At 44.0% G+C, this 20,887-nt stretch overlaps 2 protein-coding genes across 10 annotated transcripts in view; one reads left to right on the top strand and one right to left on the bottom strand.

The window, feature by feature from the left end:
- Lyrm1 (LYR motif containing 1) overlaps positions 1-20,887 on the top strand; it is a 36,872-nt gene that overhangs the window by 12,587 nt on the left and 3,398 nt on the right. For 4 of the 9 annotated variants that reach the window (XM_059267894.1, XM_059267885.1, XM_059267876.1 and 1 more), the window contains 3 exons: positions 2,922-3,159; positions 7,387-7,479; positions 9,525-10,686. In XM_059267894.1, the coding sequence (XP_059123877.1) occupies positions 3,001-3,159; positions 7,387-7,479; positions 9,525-9,641 (369 nt within the window). In that variant the 5' untranslated portion in view covers positions 2,922-3,000 and the 3' untranslated portion in view covers positions 9,642-10,686. Of the gene's footprint in view, positions 1-2,921; positions 3,160-7,386; positions 7,480-9,524; positions 10,687-20,887 lie in introns of those variants that run through there. The other 5 variants (XM_059267909.1, XM_059267901.1, XM_059267917.1 and 2 more) reach the window with 3 other exon arrangements.
- Dnah3 (dynein axonemal heavy chain 3) overlaps positions 14,719-20,887 on the bottom strand; it is a 160,887-nt gene continuing 154,718 nt past the window's right edge. The window contains 3 exon segments of the mRNA XM_059267791.1: positions 14,719-15,146; positions 17,283-17,420; positions 18,961-19,165. Coding sequence (XP_059123774.1) covers positions 14,793-15,146; positions 17,283-17,420; positions 18,961-19,165 — 697 coding nt within the window. The 3' untranslated portion in view covers positions 14,719-14,792.

Genomic DNA, 20,887 nt, shown 5'->3' with positions numbered 1-20,887 from the left:
CTCATCTGGCTTTTTATTACCCATGATGTTCTCACTTGGTTTTTATGAATTCCTTTTAAGCATTTTTTCTGTGAAGCATCATTGATGGTGTTAGTATAACTTTGGTTCTTTAAACGCTTGGGTGGGGGAAGTGGTGCTTTCAAGCTTTCCATCAAATGGGTAAGCATTAGGTCACTCCTTGTTGCTCAAGAAAAGTCACCAGGGTCCAGGAACTAGGAGGGGCGGTCATCTTCAAAGAAGAAATTCTCTATAAGGTGGATTCCTTGAAGGCACTTGGAATCTCTAGATGTACACACCCAGTCCTGCTCCCATCATTCTATAGCAGCTGGGATTCTCATAAACTAAGGACCATCCCATAGCATTTCAGCCCCAGGTAGGGAGTGGGAAATGGATTATGTTCCTAAGCGCAGCCTTCAGCCTCCTCCCCGATCCTGAGAAGCTTGTTTGAAAAAAAATCTCTGGACTTACGGATGTGTCCGTGTACCTGGCTCTGCTGCTTACTCTCCAGATCTGTCTTCGCAGCCTGTCCTCTTGTCTAAGACAGCATAATAGTCATCATTCTAAATCAGACTGAGAATTCCAAGGACTCATCTTTGTTTTTTTCTTGGTATTTTCTCTCAATTTTTACAAACAGAAATATGAAGAAATAGGCTTAAGTTTTGCATAAGCCATAAAAATGCCCATCAAGCCGGGCGGTGGTGGCGCACACCTTTAATCCCAGCACTGGGGAGGCAGAGCCAGGCGAATCTCTGTGAGTTCGAGGCCAGCCTGGACTACCAAGTGAGTTCCAGGAAAGGCGCAAAACTACGCAGAGAAACCTTGTCTTGAAAAACCGGGGGAAAAAAAAAAAATGCCCATCAAGCCAGGCAGTGGTGGTGCACGCCTTTAATCTCATCACTCGGGGGAGGCAGAGGCAGGCAAATTTCTGAGTTCAGGGCCAACCTAGTCTACAGAGAGAGGTCTGGGACAGCCAAAGGTAAACAGAGAAACCCTGTCTCAATAAAACAAACGAACAAACAAAATGTCCATCAACAGAATAGACAAGTGCATTGGGATTTCTTGGTAGAGTCAAGTGACCTGAAGCAGTGATGTCAGAACTAGAGTTCAGTGTGGATGAGTCCTGCAAATTCAACGGGGGGGGGGGGGGGGGGGGGGGGGGGGGGAGACACCCAAACTTGAAGAACCTATATGAAGTTCTAAACTTGTAAAACTGTCTTGTATAATAAATGTAAAGGATTCATGACAATGGTAAACAACAGAATAGTGGTACTTTCAACAAAAGAAAAAGAGGGCTGCACATGATAATACATGCCTTTAATCTTAGCACCCTGGAAGCAGAGAGAGGCAGTTCTTTGTGAGTTCAAGGCCAGTCTGATTCACCTAGAGAGTCCCAGGCCAGCCAAGGCTAAATAGTGAGATCCTGTCTCAAAAAAAAAAAGAGGATTGATTTAGAAAGGCGGGGGGGGGGGGGGGGGGGGGGACACGACACGATGACGACGACGACGACGACACCACATGACATGGGTTTCCATAATTTGTTCTTCAAGGCTTATTGTATGTAGCTATCATGTTATTCTTTTGTCTTTTTGTGTCTGAAATATTTCATAAAAATAAAAGTAACGAAAATTTACAGAAGGTGTGTACTTAGGTCAGTTCTCATTTGGCCACACCCACTGGAACTAAAATTGGTGTTCATAGAAAAAGCCAGAGGGGTCAGAAGATCTTCAGCCATGAGAAAGATCTCCAGTTGTACAGTTCTTATTGGTCAAGAAGGTAGTTTTGAGAAATGTTTTCTAAACTAAGAGAAATTGCAATGTCTGGATAAAGCTGAGACTTCAGACTGACCCTATTTGACTTATTTGGTAACTACAGTTTTAAAAATGATAACTGTCATTTTAGGATTTCATGTTATAAAAGCATGAAATGCCACTGTTTTTAAAGATGTATCCCGAGCTAGCTGGAACTCACGATCTTCCTCAGCCTTCTAAGTGCTGAAAGCATGGTACAGGCCTGTGCTCCCATGCCTGGTCCTGCGGCCTACAGGTACAGGCCTGTGCTCCCATGCCTGGTCCTGCGGCCTACAGGTACAGGCCTGTGCTCCCATGCCTGGTCCTGCGGCCTACAGGTACAGGCCTGTGCTCCCATGCCTGGTCCTGCGGCCTACAGGTACAGGCCTGTGCTCCCATGCCTGGTCCTGCGGCCTACAGGTACAGGCCTGTGCTCCCATGCCTGGTCCTGCGGCCTACAGGTACAGGCCTGTGCTCCCATGCCTGGTCCTGCGGCCTACACGACAGAAGAGCTGGTATCTCCAGGCCCTCCCTTCCAGATGGCTGCTGCCGCTCAGAGCTGACTGCCAAACACTACCTTTGCTTGGTTGGTGGAGATAGGAGGATCTGGAGTTAGAAGTCATGAGACTCCATCTCTACAAACAAGCAGAACAAGTGCTAGGCCAGCCAGGGCCACACAGTGAGACCCTGTCTCAACAAAACAAACTAAAATATGCCTTCCAGGCATTCAGGTTAGCGATGTAAATTTACCAGAACAGAAACTAAAATCATTTCCGAGGTATTCTGGTCAGCCTGGTTTTTAAAAAATAATAAATGTGAATTTGGTCTTGCCATGGCTGTAAAAGTGGACTCATAGCAGACAGCAAATTAGGGAACCCTCAACTTCAGGTACAGGTCTGCAATCCTAGGACTCAGGGGGTCGAGACAGATGGTTTGAAGCCAGTCTGGCTTACATATGTCATTCCAGGCCAAACAGGACTAGCTTGTGAGACTGTCTCAAAGTCACAAAGCCGGGAGGAGAGAGCAAAGGAGATGTCTCATTGATGTTTCTACTATGTCATTCTGGTAATGCTACCCACAGACCTGTTGAGAAGGAGCAGTTGTGTCTAGACTCTTTTAAAATCTTGATTCCAGAACTGTGCATCTGACCGCCCACTACATCAAACTGCGTTTGTATGCAGCTTTTCCTCCTCCTCTTCTGGAAGGTCTGAAGATGACAACAGCAACACGACAAGAAGTCCTTGGCCTCTACCGGAGCATTTTCAGGCTTGCACGGAAGTGGCGGGCAGCATCGGGGCAGATGGAGGACACCATCAAAGAAAAACAGTACATACTAAGTGAAGCCAGAACACTCTTCCAGAAAAACAAAAATGTAAGTAGGTCCCATCTGGAGGTGGCAAGGAGCAGAGAATCTTCTTGTGGTATTTGTTCATTTCTTTCCTACCTTAACTGAAGAAGACTCATCCAACTCCCAGAGCTGGGAAGGGTCCATCATGCAGCTTGGGTAGGCTTGCCAGTTCAGCCGACTCTTAGAAAGTCAAGCCCAGCCCGTGTTTCTCTCTTTTGGATGAACCAGGTCTCAGTCCAGCCAGTAGATAGCTTAGCATCCTCAGAAGACCCAGTGAGCCAGGTGACAGAAGTCATGCCAGTGAGAGCTGGTCCTCACATACAGATGGCCAGCCACTCCCAGAGGCGGTATGCAGTAAAATGCTTTTTCTCAATCCAAAAACCAATCAAAGCCTTCTGACTATAAACCCATTTACAATGTGGAAAAAGACACAGGGCTCCTTCCAGAACTTAGCTACATACTCTTTGGCCAACAGAGTGGTAGCTCAGAAAATAGGGCTTCTACTACCTAGTTAAGAGAACCAAACACCCAGACACCAGCCATCCAGTTTCAAGTGACCCTGACAAACCATCCAGCACTGGCTGCCATCCCCTTGGGAGAACTGCCTGGCACCAAGGACAGAAGGTGACTGTCAGTACTCAGCTCCTCTTTGCCCACTTCTGCTTGGTGTCTTCCAAACAACTTAGTGTCCTATGTCTTTCTGGTTGCGTTTTCTCTACACCACCTTCTACTGCCTGCATGCCAACTAAAGGGTAGCCTCTGTGCTGAAGCCACTTTTGAATGCCCGGACTTGGTTCTTTTCTTTTTCCTGTTTTGTTTTTCTTTTTTTTTTGGTTTTTGTTTTTGTTTTTGTTTTTGTTTTTTTTGAAATAGTGTCTCTTTAGTGCCCGGTGTCCTGGAACTCATTATGTAGACCAGGCTGGCCTCGTACTCACAGAGATTCCCCTGTCTCTGCCTTCCTCGTGCTGGGATTAAAGGCGTGCTCCACCAGGCCTGGCCCAGCCTCGTTTCTGACCACCTACCTGAAGGACCTCACCTTGGTCTAGTCATCCATTTACAAGCCCTGTCCCCTCCCTCCCTCCCCCACCTTTTTTCTTTCTTGTAGTTCCTGTCGCCTGCTGCCACTCGGAAACTCTTTGTTCTTAGTCCTCGGTCAAGTATCCCACCAAGTGCCTAATACTGGACTAGACATTTGGGATATATAAAAAAGTAATCAAAATAAGGTCCCTCAGATAGATTTCAGTTAGATGGAAAGAAATAGAATTAAAATCAACACAAACGCCACCAAAGAAACGCTCATATTCTAAAGTACCTTCTCTTCTAGGAATGCCTGAAGCCTCCATGCTTTATTGTTTTGTATTTAGTTTTTAAATATATTTTTATTAAATCATATATATATATATATATATATATATATATATATATATATATATATATGGCTGTCCTATGACTCACAGACATCCAACCACCAACCAGCCTCTTCTCCCAGTGATAGGATTAAAGGTGTGTGTATCACCACACCCAACCTTTAAGATTCCCATACGTGTACACAATATATTTTGACAATATTCACCCCTAAATTTTTCCCAGATTTACCGTACCCACCCCAACTTCATTTTTTTTTTTCAATAAACCGAGCCCAGTTTGTGCTGCCCATGGACTCATGGGTGTGGGGCTGTCCACCTGAGCATGTCTGACCTACAGGACCACACCCTTAAAGAGAACTGACTCACAGTAGCCCTCAGCTGCCAATAGCTCCTCAGCTGGGGCGGAGCCTTGTGAGCGCCTCTCCCATCTATGCTGGAATGTTGACTGGCTTGATCTGGTGTAGGTCTTATACAAGCAATGACAGCCGCAGTGAGCTCATGAATGCAACAGGCCTGTCATATCCAGAAGACACTGTATTTGAACTCAAAACCCTCTTGCCTCTACTTCTGAGTGCTGAAATTATCGGCATGTGCCACCCATCGAGCTTCCACTATGCCTTTTTTGTGTCTTCACCTATCATGTATCTGCTCGGATAGTGTCTTTGATAGCTGAAGGCAGAGATCATAACCCAATGGGTCTGGCCTGGTGCTGGGGATACTGTGGCATGTACCCAGTAAACCTGTGAAGCCACACTTGTCTGATAACTATTCAAGACTAGGTTTTTGTTTATTTCAAAGTCATTCTTGAGCTTCGACCTGGATTGGCCAAGGATGAGACAGAGGGTGGTGTGTGCATGTCACACAATCATGCAGTAGCTGTGAATGGCTGAACTTGGAGAACTCTAGCCCAAGCTCGTTTAGATGATGGCTGGAGTTCTAGAAGCCCAGCTCCTTTAGCCACATCTTTGTCAGGGGGCTTTTCTTTTCCCCTAGTTCCTCATGTAGGCATAAACGGTTTGTTATAACCCTGGTTGCACTAAAAATTTAATAATCCAAAGCTATCTTGGTAACTGCTCTGAATCCCAGCAGGCCAATGGCAACATGACTATCTGGTCCCAGTGTGAACAGTAGCGCAATAGCTTCTGAGGCCACAGGTCAGGGAGCTGAGCCTCTGCCCTAAGGGACCCAGCTGAGTTCTCTGTGCTGCTGTTCCTGGAACTCCAAGAAGCACCAGGGGACAAGAACTCTCTTGGAATTTCCAAGCCATCTGGGCCCAGACTTCACCCTGGGTATCATCTGAGGCTGATGCAATTCTGGCGCTATCTTGAAGCACTCTCACAAACTTAGAAGATCCAGGTGCTGATTTTTTTACACCCCCTAAATGAAAGTTTCTCCCCTTCCCTGATTGGGCTTTCTGGGTTTTGTTTTTGTGTCTGTCTGTCTGTGTCCTTCCCCCACCCCCAAATAAACATCTCACTTTTTTTTTTTTTCCGTTTGTCGAGACAGGGTTTCTCTGTGTAGTTTTGGTGCCTGTCCTGGATCTCACTCTGTAGCCCAGGCTGGCCTTGAACTCACAGAGATCCGCCTGCCTCTGCCTCGAGTGCTGGGATTAAAGGCGTGCGCCACCACCGCGCGGCCAAACATCTCACTTTTTAACTTGAAAGTACACTATCACAATTGGCCTGATTTGGGATTTCAAAACTCCCTTTTTTCCTCCTTTACTAACGAGAAGACAATTTACAGTTTAAAATACTAGGTAGCTCATTCTCCAGTGTCTTACTCTTACTGAAAAGCCAGGTTCCTTTAGAGCAGTGGTTCTCAGCCTTCCTAATGCTGCGACCCTTTAACACACTTCCTCATGCTATGGTGACCCCACCATTAAATGATTTCATTGCCACTTCTTAACTGTAATTTTGCTACTGTTATGAATCGTAATATGATATGCAACCCCCAAGGGGGTTGCAACTACATGTTGAGAACCACTGCTTTAGAGTCAGTGTAGGGAGGGTGTGAAGTATCTCTCGTTTGGTATGGGTGGGGATGTAAGTTTGCAGATTGTTGGTGGGGATATCAATTAGTGTAAACTATAGAAGGTAACCTGGGAATATTGTGAGAATTAAACATGCATTAACCTAGGTAGCCTGTTTGTCTTAGCATTCTCACTCTGAGAATTCATCTTAGAATTCATCTTAGAATTCACATTGGCATGTGAGCAAATAATTGCATAAAGATCTGTAGCAGAATTGTTTAAGATGGCAACAGGCTGGAAATAACTGGAATGCCCATCAATAGCAAAGTGGTTAAATTATAATAAAGCCTTATGCTGGAGTTTTGATAGTTCTCAGGAAGATTGGCTCTTTATGTCTGAATACCAAAAGAGCTTCAAATAATGTTAATTAAAAAAGCAAAACTTATAGATTAAGATATCTGTATTAAAAAAAAGGGAGGGTCAGTGAGACGGCTCACTGGGTAAGGGTGTTTAGCACAGAAACCTGACAACTGAGTTCAATCCCTAGAACCCACAGAAAGACCAAAGGAGAAAACCAGCTCCACAAAGTTGTCATCTCCATATGACCTCCATACAAGCACCATGGTATGAATGTATTCCATGGCACATGCACACCCCCCACCATACACACAAAACAATAAATAAAAGGAGAAATAATTCCAAATGGCTAATTCTCTGTGTTTGGTTTATATATTCACAGACTAACTTTGGAGGGACACATAAAAAGGTTAACTGGAAGATAAGAGTAGGAGAGACTTTTATTTACTAATACTGACTTTCCTGGGTAGTGAACTGAAAAGTTTAAGAAAATCTGTACTATATTTTATATACTATTATAAAGATACTAAATGCCACATTTATTTTCCCCTTACATAGCTCACAGACCCAGACCTGATTAAACAGTGTATAGATGAATGCACAGCCAGGATCGAGATCGGACTGCATTACCAGATTCCTTATCCAAGACCAGTAAGTGTGACTGTGCTGAACAGGTAGTGGGTACTTAGCCTTGTCAACCCAGTTATTTCTAAGAATGGCTACCGTGGGGGCTAATACTTGCTGAGGAGCCGAGAGCCACTGTAGGAAGCATGTTGGAAGTAAGTTATCCTAGTATGCCACCAATCTATCACAGTAAATCACTATGTCAGTGAATACCTGGTCTCTTCTTGGGCAGCTTCCCCGTAGCTGGAAGAGAAAACCAGCTCATGGTTATAAAGCTTTACTTTGGGCCTTTACCCATTTTTATTTAATGCTTTTACTTTTCTTATTATAAGAGGCAAACTTTTAAATACTAAAAATGTAAAGTTAAAATATTTAAAGGTTACAGAAAGTAGAAAGTGAAAATTGCCAAAAATTCTCACCTCATGGAAGAGAGCATTGTAATTTTTAAATTACTAGTTTTCAATTCTTTGACTTAGAAAAGCAGCGATTTGATACTTTATCAGTTCAAGCTAATTATCTGGTAATATTAGTTTTACACACATGTGTACACACATTCCTTCATACATGGAACTCTAGGTATATTGTTTTTATTACCTACTTATTTCCTCTCTTCTGAGCATCTTTGTATACAACTCTACCTCAATCCAAAATGTTTACATGAATGCTATTGTAAGAATGTGCCATCATTGTACAAGTCAGGGTTCCTCAGAGAAACAGAACCAGTAGAAAGGAGACCAGAAGATACAGATGGATGGATGGATGGATGGATGGATGGATGGATGGATGGATGGATGGATCGATGGATGGATGGATGGATGAGTGGGTAGTGTGGGGAGTGGGTAGGCTGATGGATGGATAGAGACAGACAGACAGACAAATCTGGATATGTATAAAGGGTGTTTCTTGTAAGGAATTGGCTCATACAGCTATGGAGGCTTTAGACCCAGGAGAAAGTCAGTAGCACAATCCAGTCTGAGCCTTAAAGCCTGAGAACCAAGGGGTAGAAATCTGGAGTGGAGGCAGGGGAAGATGAGGTATCTCAGCTCAAATAAGGTGAGCAAGAAGCAAAAGGAGGGAATTTATCCTTTGCCTCTTCTCTTTTCAAGCCTTGCTAGGATGGATGATGTCCCTCCACATTGGAGAAGGCAGTCTATTGGCTCCAATAATTCATATACTGATCTTATCTGGAAATACTTTCACACATACACCCAGAAATGATTCTTTTTTTAATAAATAGTTTTTAGAGTTTTATTTATTATGTATACAATGTTCTGTCTACATGCAGACTTGCAGGCTAGAAGAGGGAACCAGATCTCATTATAGATGCTTGTGAGCCACCATGTGGTTGCTGAGAATTGAACTCAGCACCTCTGGAAAAGCAGCCAGTGCTCTTAACCTCTGAGCCATCTCTCCAGCCCCCAGAAATGATTCTTAATGCGGGTCAGTCATATTTACTCATATACGTACCATTCACAGCCATAATGTAAGCAGCTTTCTACCTTGGTAGGCATTTGAGTTGGCACCAATGCCCATCATGCACTAAACACCTTAGCACACAAGCAGCTTTTCTCTTCTTTCTTTTTTGGGTGCCCATTTTGCTGAATGGATCCGTAGTTCTTTTCCAGTGTCTGGGCACAATGGCAAAGATGGATACAAGCTCTAAACCCGATTCTGGATTCAGATCCAGTTCCATCACTTAATGTATAACCTCAAACAAGTCAGTATTTAATTTCTCTGAGCCTCCATTTTTTTTCAACTATAAAAATTATAATTCCTAGCCAGGCGGTGGTGGCAAATGCCTTTCATCCCAACACTTGGGAGGCAGAGACAGGAGGATCTTTGTGAGTTCTAGGCCAGCCTGGTCTACAGAGCAAGTTCCAGGACAGTGGGGCTACAGAGAGAAACCTTGTCTCAAAAAAACAAAAAAAATTATAATTCCTTCAGAGGCTATCATAAGGCTAGATCAATGAATGCAGACGTATAAACATTGAGTCTGTGGTTGGAAATAGTAAATCCTCGATGAATATAAGATACACTAGTGATTGATTCCTCATGTCATTATTCTCACTCAGATTCATCTGCCTCCAATGGCTCTCACCCCACTACGAGGCCGGAAACTTCAAAGCCAGGAGAAACTGAGAAAACTTTCCAAACCAGTGTATCTGCAGTCTCATGACGAAGTTTCTTAAAGGAGAGGACAGTTGACTTTTGAGACTGGTGAGCTGACTCAATTTGGAATGTAAACCAGGCAACCTACCCTCCTGATTAGAAGCGAAAAGAACACTTCCTTTAGAGCTCCAGAGTTGGTCCTCACCGATGACCTGTGGCTGCAAGCATCCCTAGGGTTTTTCAGGGTCCTGCTGCTGCCTGAGTTGTTGACATTGACCCTAGAGGTCATGGACCGTACTACATCTTAACTGAAGTCATCCTTGGAAGCAAGTCTGAGGCTTGTGGAGGAAGACTGAAGGCAGTTCCTGGGACTGCCACTTAGCACACATCAACTGATGGAAAGGGCTTAGCTGATGGCTGCAGGTTTGCATGGCTACCAAACTGTGTTGCTTCCAAAATACTGAATAGAAGTTTATCCACAAGTTATGCATTTGCTTAAACGTGATTTCTGTACAGGCTTTTTTGTGGCCTCCTTACTCTTGTAATTTCCAGATATACTCCATTATAATATAAGGGCATCTTTGGATTGATCATACCTTGTTTTGTTTTGTTGGGGTTTTTTTTTGGGGGGGGAGGGGTGTTGTTTTGAGACAGGGTTTTCCTATGTAACACTTGCTGGGCTAGAATTCTCTATGTAGACCAGACCGGCCTTGAACTTGTGTGGATCCTCCTGCTTCAGCTACTCAAGTGCTGGAATTACAGACCTGAGCCACTACACCCAGCTGATCATTTGGTCTTTTTAATGGAAATATGGTATGACACCCTTCTTCTCCCTATTGATAAATGGAAATGCATGCCTTAGTTATGTGTTTACCTTATCTTAAATGTGATTGTTTAAGATGCACTTAGGATCTAAACAGCTTCCTTGGCATTTATACTGCACTCATTTTGTTCTACTTTAACCTAATTGAAAAGCACAAGGTCCAAGCTGACTTCCAAGTTATATCCAAACAGAAATGGGATAAAGTGAGCATGTGTGGAGTCAGGTGGGAGTTCACAGCAAGCTATTTGCACATCTGCAGAGCGTGGCCCTCACTAATAAAGATAAATCCCCACTTATTTGGGCCTCTTTGTGTTCTTTTCCATAATGGTCTTGAGACCTTAGGAACAGCAGAAGGGCTGTGCCGTGTGTGAGAAGCATCCTTCTCATGTTCAGGGAAAGTACTTCAGGGACTGGCAATAGTGGGGATAACAAATTGTATATATTTATATAGAAGTCATAAATAGTATATGCATATTCAATACAAATGCAATGATAGGCCTTGGTGAGGGAAGAAATGTCAATGTGTTAGCAGGTATATTGGCTATGTCATGGCTATTTTGTGAGGACATATCCTAGGCTAGCTTGAACTGGAAGAGAGCAACCTGCCATCTGCTTGGTTCCTCTTCTTCCAGCAAGTCTCACTGTAGAAGCATTACCCTGATAGAGGATGACTTAATGTTTAAGTATCTCCCATTGAAGATGGGATGTGTGAACTCAAGCAACTCAGCTTCATGTGGTAATCAGCCAGTGGGACATAAGAAGAAAGCTGGGTGTGCTAAACCAAGTGAGACCCAACTTGCCCATCTCCATGATGGAATGTATGAACTCAAGCAACTCAGCTTCATGTGGTAGTCAGCCAGTGGGACATAAGAAGAAAGCTGGGTGTGCTAAACCAAGTGAGACCCAACTTGCCCATCTCCATCACGCTCCCTTTCTAAGTGGCTCAAGGAGACAAAGTGATTTTGACTATGTCCAATTTTGCCTTAGTCTACTGACCATTAAGAATTACCCTTCCCACCAGCCTTTTTCATAGTGGAAGACTGATTAATTGCTATGTCAACCTTTAAGAACCTTGTACATGACAGTAAGCTTTAATGTAACTTTTCTATGGCTAGCTTCTTTTGCAAAGATGTATATACTATTACATAAAACATCAATTTGCTGCCAAACTATATAACATGTTTGGATGGATGGATGGGTGGGTGGATGGATGGATAGATGGATGGGTGGGTGGATGGATGGATAGATGGAATCTGAGGTGGGTTCACTTTGTAGTCCAAGCTGGCCTTTACTGAACTCAAGGTTCTCATGCCTGTTTTGAATGCTAGGATTACAGATGTGCACTACCATGTCCAGCTTATATGTCTTATTCTTAATATCATTTCCCAACTTTCTCTTCAAGTCCATTAAATTCTTGTATTCTATCTCCTAAAAATAGAAACTACTTTCCTATGTCTCCTCCCTCAATGAAATTCTTTTCTGTCACTAACAAGAATTGAACATAACTGCTCAATAGCTAAAAAAATTTTAAGGTCAAAGACTAGCTGGGTGATCGGGTCTGATGGTCATTCTTGGTGTCAACTTGACCACATCTGGAATTAACTAAGCCCAAACATCTGGGTACCTATGAGGGAGTTTTCTTTTTCTTTGTTTTCTTTGGTTTTTTTGAGACAGGATTTTTCTGTGTCACCCTGGCTGTCCTGGAACTCACTCTGTAGACCAGGCTGGCCTTGAACTCAGATCTGCCTGGCTCTGCCTCCCAAGTGCTAGGATTAAAGGCGTGGGCCACCATACCCAGCTGAGGGATTTGTCTTAATTAAATCATTTCAAGTAGAAAGACACACCTTTTGAGGTAGGAAGATCCACCTTTAATCTGGTGGCACCTATATAAAGGACATGGAAGAAGGGAGCTTTTACTCTTTGCCTGCTTGCCCTCACTCTTGATTTGCTGGCATTAGAGCCTGCTTGTCTGGGATTCCAGTGTACACTGAAGACCAGCTGAGACAACCATCCAGCCTTGTGGACTGAATAGTTACTGGATTCTCAGACTTTCCGTTGGAGACAGCTATTGTTGGACTAGCTGGCCTACAGCCTGTAAGCCACTCTAATAAATCAGTGTGTGTGTGTGTGTGTGTGTGTGTGTGTGTGTGTGTGTGTGTGTGTGTGTATTTACTATTGATAGATATATGGAGAGAGAGATTTTCATTCTATCAATGCTGTTCGTCTAGAGAACCCTGACTAATATACCAGGTTTGCCTGATGTCATCTGCTAGCTATTTATAAGCAGAGCTTGCTGCTTCTCACTCAGTTGAATTCTGGCCATCTTTGCCCAAGACTCTAGCCTCTAATTCCCCATGATTTCTGAAGAACATTATCCCTTTCCCAGGAGGAAACATCATTACCACATTGACTCCAACTGAAAGTGACTTCAAATTTAGGGCAATCTTTATTTTCAAAGTAGAGGAAATACTTTAAATTTTAAAAATGTAATCCATCATACAAAAACATTCTGTCCCTTGACCCTTGAGGAATGAGACAACCCTTGCCTCTCTCAGCTTTCTAGTGCTGAATGAAGTTGGAGTTAGATAACTATAATTAAAATTCATCTGTTCTCCTAGCAGCCCCCTCAGGCCAGCTCTTCAACAGCCTGCAATATAACTGACCTACCATTCCGAGAGTTATGGGTTTGGATCCTAACCATCTTTCTATCTCACATGACTGATGATCTTATTTGGAATGATACAGTCCTAGCTATCAGTTCATTCTGTTTATCTACATATTGGAAAAAATTATATTTCTTTCTTTAAAAAATACCTTTAGTGACCTACTTTGAGTAGGAGTGTATTTTCTCACCGGCTCTATTCCCATGCACTTACTCTTTCTGGACACTTGGGTAGCTTGCTCATCTCAGAATTTACTTGGCACTGTGAAGAAATTGAAACTAAAGTTTTCCAGAATACCTCTATTTCATTCTCTGAGGTTTGCCACATTCAGGGAAAGTCACAGGTCCTAAATCAAGGCATTTGTTTCTAGCAAAGAGGCAGAGAAGCCAGACCATACACATTAAGACTCAAAAAGCCACTTAGAGCCTAAAGCTCCATAAGAGAGGCAGGAAAGAATACCTCAGGAATTTGATGTTTTTGTCTCCCTCTGGATTTTCTGGCGAGAAACGAGGGATGGAAATTCCTTGGACATAATCATGTGGCTGGAACTATAGTCTCTTCCAGGAGTCTGCATCAGAAGAGCCAAGTCCTTGGCTAGGAGGCAGCATGTGGCCATGAAACACACACGGATTCAAGAGCCAGAGGACCTCCACCTGGTGTGCAATGGGAAGAGCTGTGTGGTACTCCTAGGCAGACTCTTTCCTCTCCCTGAGCAACCAGATGGTAGGGACAGTTATTCCCAGCCCCTGGGTGTGAGCAAGTTAGCCACAGGTTTGGGCACAAAACCTGCAAGCAACAGGCAAACAACAAATAGGCTACTCCAAGACAAAGAGATGAGGGAAGTTAGCCCACCCATGTGACTGATAGAAAAGCAATTGAAGCTTATCTGGGAATTGGAGTTTAGTGGAGTGCTTCCTAGAGTGATTAAGGCCATGGGCTCAGTCCTTGGCACTAAGCAGTAGCTGAAGTTCTGCCACTGACTGACTGGAACCTAATTAGCACCAGTAAAGTAGAAGTGATGATAATCCTTACCACCTAAGGTTGCTGTAAAATGTGTGGTTAAAATAAATTAAGCGAAGGCTGGAGTGGCTCAGTGGTTAAGAGCACTGGTTGCTCCTGCAGAGGACCTCGGTTCAGTTCTCAGAACACATATAGCGCCTCACAACTATTTGTAACTCTATTTCCAGAGATCTAATGCCCTCTTCGGACCTTCTTGGGCACCTGTTCTCACATATACATACCCACATTCAGACACATACACACCAAAAGTCTTAATAAAATATACCAAGAGCCTTAAAAAAAAAAAAAAAAAAAAAGAATTCAAGCTCTTCTAAACCTCGGATGGGGCCTTGAGGGCTGTACAAGTGTGTCAGTCAGGGGAAGTGGGGACTGAAATTCTGTGACAGTTACAGCAAAACGCAAGGTAAAGAAAGTAACCCCAAGCAAGCGTAAGTCAAATGACCACAAGTCTAGGTGGAAAGTCACACTACCTGTGTTCCAATTTAGTAGCTATCTGATTTGGGGGTATTACCTCTCTTCTCATGGTTTCTGCAGCCATGTCATGGTGATAGTAACAATAATAACCTGTTCTATAGGGTTGCTGTGAAATGTTCAGCTCTATTGATGTAATCATTGCATCATCATCATCATCATCACCTTCATACACGGAACTCAGGAAAGAAAGGCTACATTGTAATAGAGACTGAAATGCCATTACATTACTCCCAGTTTTGAGACACCTGCCATCAGTTATCCAGTTGGCACAATGAAGCCACGCCTCGGTTTATCCAGTGCTTCTGGGGCATGTCTGTCGGAAGTTCAATGGACAGGACATAGTTGGTAGAGTGGCCAGTGGTAGAGAGGGTGCCCCTCCGGGCACTTGTCTTATACACTGGACACACGTAAATGTCCTGATGCAGGAATAATGAACTGTCCCCAGGTTTCAGCCAAATGATGGGCAATGGGTCATAGAGGATTTTGGGGAGAGATTCTCCAATCTGCATCATTTTCCTGTCCCAACGGGCACCTTCAAGGAAAAGCCCTTTGATGTAGGCTCCATCTTCTGGGCTGTTCTCCATAGCTGTTTCTTGTGTAGTTACCTGAAAGAATGGAAAGCTGTGAGTTTCATAATCTGTTAGTTTCCCTGCACGTGGTAAGAATAGGAACCACCTGGCTGCCAGGTCCACCTCTCCTTAGAGCTGGGGCTTCTGTGATGGATCTTCTCAGATGTGAGCCAAGTCCAGTTCCTAGGCAGCTGCCTGCAGTTACATGTGGTGGGCACAGAGAATGCAATAAAGTAGGAGTCAGGAGGCCACACTGACTGTAGCGTCTCCCTTTGGAGACGCTTTATATCTAGGAAATAAAAGGTTAGATTCTGAACCAGGGCAAGTTGATGAAACAGTTCTGGGGTGAGAGGGGAAGTAGAGGAATAAACTTTTGATGTGCTTTTTAAAAAACAGTTTCTGTGGTTTAGAGACTTGCCCTAAGAACCAGCTCATTTCAGAATACCTGAAAATGCAAGGGCTGCCTCTGATGAGCTGGTGTGCTGGTTAGTTTTAAATGTCAACCATGCCTCAGTGAGGGGTTGCTACACTGGGCTGGCCTGTGAGCATGTCTGTGAGGGACTGTCTTGTCTTAATTGAGGTGGGAAGGCCACTGAATGTATGCAGCACCATTTCATGGGCTGAGTCCCGGACTGCGTAAGAGTAGAGAATGCCTCAAACTCAGAGATCCACCTGCCTCTGCCTCTGCCTCTGCCTCCCGAGTGCTGGGAGTAGTTTGAGGCCAGCCCAGTCTGTAGAGTGAGTTCCAGGGCAGCCAGGGCTACATAGAGAAACCCTGACTTGTAGGGGAAAAAAAGAGTAGCAAAGGATCTGAGTACTAGCAAGCAGGCAAGGATCCATGTGTTTCTCTCTGCACTTGACTGTGGATGTGATGCCTGTCGTAAGTCCGAGGTGCTTATCCTGTCGGTGGGGACCCCTTCCGGGGGCAGGGGGTTGTCAAATGACTCTTTCACAGGGGTCACCTAAGACCATCAGAAAACACAGATATTTACATTGCGACTCATAACAGTAGCAAAATTGCAGTTATTAAGTAGCAACAAAAATAATTTTATGGTTGGGGTCACTACAACATGAGGTACTGTATTAAAGTGTCACAGCATCAGGAAGGCTGAAAAGCACTGCCTTAAGCTCCTGCCTTGACTTCCCGACAAAGCTGCTGTTGCTCAGGGTGTTTTGTCACAGCAACAGCAATGGTAGAGAGGTGATTCCTTGGATTCCTCCCTGTAAAGCCAAAAATGGTCTAAGGACAGTAGGGAGTGATGGAGATCATGATGGACCAAAGGGTTACAAGCTCCATTCATCATTATTCTAAATCTTTTTTTTATTGTGAATGGAATTGTTTTTCCATTTATAAGGACCATCCAAAGACAATAGCATTCTTCCAAGTAAAGATGCAGCATGGGGGGACGGGAATATTTTCATTTTCCTGCCACGATGGTTGTAGTAGGTAGCTGTTCCAGCTTTGACCAGGAAGTACTACCCTCACTAAGGCTTCCGGTAACTGTCAAGCCTATGAGGAGCCCTTAAGACCTGAGATCTGGATATGCCAGCTCTCTTGGTTCCTGGATCCTGATGCTGGATGTAGACTGAGCAGAGTTCTCCAGAGAACACCTCTGGACTGCACTTCACCTCTCCCGGACCCTGTAACCTATCCCTTTACTTGTAAGTTACACCACAAAATAAACCTCCCTTTCAACTACATAGAGTTGCCTTAATACTTCCATCAATAGATGGTGACAGAATTTTCCCTTGGGAAGATGAATTTTCTAAACATGTATTTATTATTGTGGTGTGTGTGTGTGCGCGTGCGCATGCGTGCGAATGTGTATGAATGTGAATATCAAAGGCCAACTTTGCAGAGTCGGTTCTCTCCTCTAATATTCATTTGGTCTCCAGGGATCAAATAGGTTTGCGTGCAGGCCCCTTTGTCTGCTGAGCCATCTCACTGGCACCAAATTCCTTTCTCTGTGTACAGGAACAAAGGCTTGGGAATGCAGTGATTGTGTCAAAAATGGCTCTGGAGCCACTGTAAGCCCTGCTAACTTCTTTCCTTGTTCCACTTCAGAAGCATTTGTCCCACCACACAACCAAGTGTTTGCAGGTAGAAGGAAATGAGCAAAACCATTTTCTTAGGTTGATCCCCTGAGCTGTCCCAGTTCACAAAATCCCTACCTCAAATTCAAATCCGATGTGGTCAATGGGGATGGTGTATTTCCTGGCATAATTCTGAGACACTCCCGTCAAAAAAGACTGTGTAAAGTAGAATCCAGAGATCCAAAAGACCACAGGGGGCCCTTTCATGATCCATTCCTGTAGAGCCATAGAAATCAAAATTGAGAATCTACACTACATCAATAATAGGTTAAATCAAGGTGAGCGTGGGACTGGAGAGATGGCTCATTGGTGAAGAGCACCTGATGCCCCTGCATAGGACCAGAGGTTAATTCCTAACACCCATGTCAGGTAGCTCACAACCATCTGAGGGGGTCCAGTTCCATCTTCAGGCACCTGCACACACGTGGGCATAACAGACAGACACTGACACACACACACACACACACACACACACACACACACACACACACACTAAATCCTTTTTTCCCTTTTCTTTTTTTTCTTTCTCTCTTTCTCTTCTTCCTTCCTTTCTTTCTTCCTTCCTTTCTTTCTTTCTTTCTTTTTCTTTCTTTCTTTCTTCTTCAAGATAAGGTTTCTTTGTGTAGCTCTGGCTGTCCTGAAACTCACTCTGTAGACCAGGCTGGCCTTGAACTCAGAAATCCACCTGCCTCTGCCTCCCAAATATGGGAATTAAAGCATGTGCCACCTCCGCTGGCAACGTTTTACATGTATGGGGTTTTTGACTGCGGGTATATCTATCTGTGTCCCACACATACATGACTGGTGCTTGCGAAGTCTGGAGAAGGTGTCAGATTCCCTGGCACTGGAGTAACTGACTATTGTGAGCCACTATGTGGGTATTAAGCACTGAATCTGAATCGCCTGGAAGAGCAACTGGTGTTCTTAACCTCTGAGCCATCTCTCCAGCCCAATAAAATACATCTTAAAAGAACTAAGAGGAGTATGGAAATGAGCCTCATAGAAACAAAAACAAAAACAATACTCTTTGCTTTTTCATTTTTCTTGCAGCAGAGTCCTCTTTGGCTTGCACGTTCCTACTTTTGAAATAAAGGTACAAACGACATATCTCTACTAACATGGGTGCCAAGCTGATGCTGGAAACACAACAGGGAGCAGTAAAGACCACAGCCGGGCAATGCATGTCTCCTCTGTACTGAGCAACAGCTGCCATCCCCATCAAAGTGGCCTTGCAGTGATGCCGATGCTGGTCCATTGCTCAGGCCTTCTACGTCTTGCAGGACAAACATCTAGATTTATTCCCCCACCCTTAGTCTGGGCTTTTTTGTTAGTGTGTTTTTCTTTAGTTTTCTCATACTAGAGGTTGAATTTAGACCTCAAAAATGCTAAGCAAGTGCTCTACCATAGAGCTATAGCCCAGCCCCTATGTGTAAAAATCCAATGTCTATGTACCAGCTCAAAAAATTTCACACTACTAAACAGTTTTAATAAGTATATCCATTGGCCAGTTATGCTCCATAGGCCTCCAGCTTATGACATTTTTTTCTAGTTTTTACTCCTACCTCTATAGATTATAGACTCTGAAAAGTCTCTCCCTCCCCACTAACCCAGGTCTAGAAAGGCCATTCCCAAATACTCAACCCAGGGTGCTACACAGCTGCCAGCCCTCCTTCCCAACTTCTATTCTGCTATCTCAGAATGTCATCTCCACCTGAGTGAGCACACCAGGGATCCAATTACCCAGACTCCCAGGTACCTGGAAGAAGGCCAGGCGGGCCAATAGGTCAGCCACGTAGCCCCCCAGTGGCTTCAGTGATGGGTAGGATTTGGCTGCCCACATGGCTGGCACTTTACCCACAAGCATACTACTGAAGACTTCCTCCAGCTCTGAGGACATTAGGACTTGCCCTTTGATGGCCCGGCCAAGATCAATGAGGCTTCTGCGAACCACTTTGGTCAGCCTGCAAGGATAAAGGAGCAGGTTGAGCCTGGCCTTGCAGGGGTCCCTTTTGCCCAAGTACACCAAATGTATTCCTTTTATCTTTCTCCCCTTTCAGAGTCAATGATAAAGAGGAAAATTCAATCACCCATAACATTGCCACCTAAAAATAACATTCATGTATATCTTTCTTGTTTTCTTTAGAAATCATATTTTTAACGAAGTCATTCTGTATCACCTTTTTGGAATCTGTCTTTCTTTCTTAGCACATTATGAAATCTTCCCAATTCAATGAGTCCTGCCTCAGCCTCTCAAGTGCTGGAATTGCAGGCATGCACCACTACAACACAGTTCTAAATTGTCCTGTTGCTGTTTTGTGTGTATGTGATGCATGTACTTGTGAGTGTGCACACGTGTTGAAGCCAGAGGTGGACTTCGGGTGTCTTCCTCTATCACTCTCCACCTTATATTTTTCAGACAGGGTCTCTCACTAAACCTGGAGCTCATTGATTGCCTAGACTACCTGGTCATTGAGCACAGGAATTCTCTGGTTCCCTGTGCTGGTATTACAGCTGTCTATCACCAGGCCCAGCTTCTGTGGGTACTGAAAATCCAAACATCGGTCTCCATACCGGCACTTGACCACTGAGCTATCTCCCCAGCCCCAAATTATCCCCCCCCCCCTTAGCCCCCGGAGCTGAAGACTGAACCCAGGGCCTTTCGCTTACTAGGCAAGCGCTCTACCACTGAACTAAATCCCCAACCCTGTTTTTGTTTTTTCAAGACAAGGTTTTTCTGTAACAGCCCTGACTGTGCTAGAATTCACTTTGTAGACCAGGCTGGCCTCAAACAAAACAGAGATCTGCCTGCCTCTACCTCCTGAGTGCTTGGATTAAAGGTGTGCGCCACCACACCCAGCTAAATTGTCCTTTTCAATGACTGTACAACATTCTATTTTATTCAACTATTTCCCTACCATTGAAATATTTTTAAGCTGGGCGTGGGGGCACACATCTTTAATCCATGGACTCTGGAGGCAGAGGCAGGTGTATCTCTGTGAGCTAAAAGCCAGCCTGGTCTACAAAGTGAGTTCCAGGCAACCAGGGCTACATAATGAGATACTGTAGAAAGGACGAAAGAACAAAGGAGGAAGGAGAGAGAGAGAGAGATTGAGAGAGAGAGAGAGAGAGAGAGAGAGAGAGAGAGAGAGAGAGAGAGAGAGAGAAAGATTATTTGTAGGTTGTTATCATTTATAAACAACATTGCTAGAAAAGTCCATTTATATCTGCTTTTGGGTGAATTTCTAATTACTTACTTAGTAATAGGTTTTTGATAAAAGAATGTCTATGGTTTAGGACTTTTAATCCACATTGCCAAAGTTGTTCTTTTTACAGACTATGAGGTTTATACCTGAGAAAGGGCAGCTGAAGGGCACCCTGCAAGTAAGCAAGACCACCTGCCTCTTTCTGCCTCTTTCTGACCTCTCCATTCTGAGGCCTGGCTCAGCCCAGAGGAGTTCAGTTGAGTGTAAAAAAAAAAAAAAAAAAAAAAAACCTGCCACCAGGGCTTGTAGAATCTCAACCCAATGGGGAAGAGGATGAGCAAGTGCAGAATTTCATAGCAGGAGGAACTCAAGATTCAGATCAGATGCACGTGCTTGCTGAGGAGGCAAGAGGTAAAACGGTTGCCTGAGGGACTGTATCACAGATCTCTAGTACACCGAAAAGACATAATTACAGTTTTC

This window comes from Peromyscus eremicus, chromosome 1, assembly GCF_949786415.1.
Source record: "Peromyscus eremicus chromosome 1, PerEre_H2_v1, whole genome shotgun sequence".
NCBI classification, from domain to species: Eukaryota; Metazoa; Chordata; class Mammalia; order Rodentia; family Cricetidae; genus Peromyscus; species Peromyscus eremicus.
This window is presented reverse-complemented; position numbering and strand designations above follow the sequence as displayed.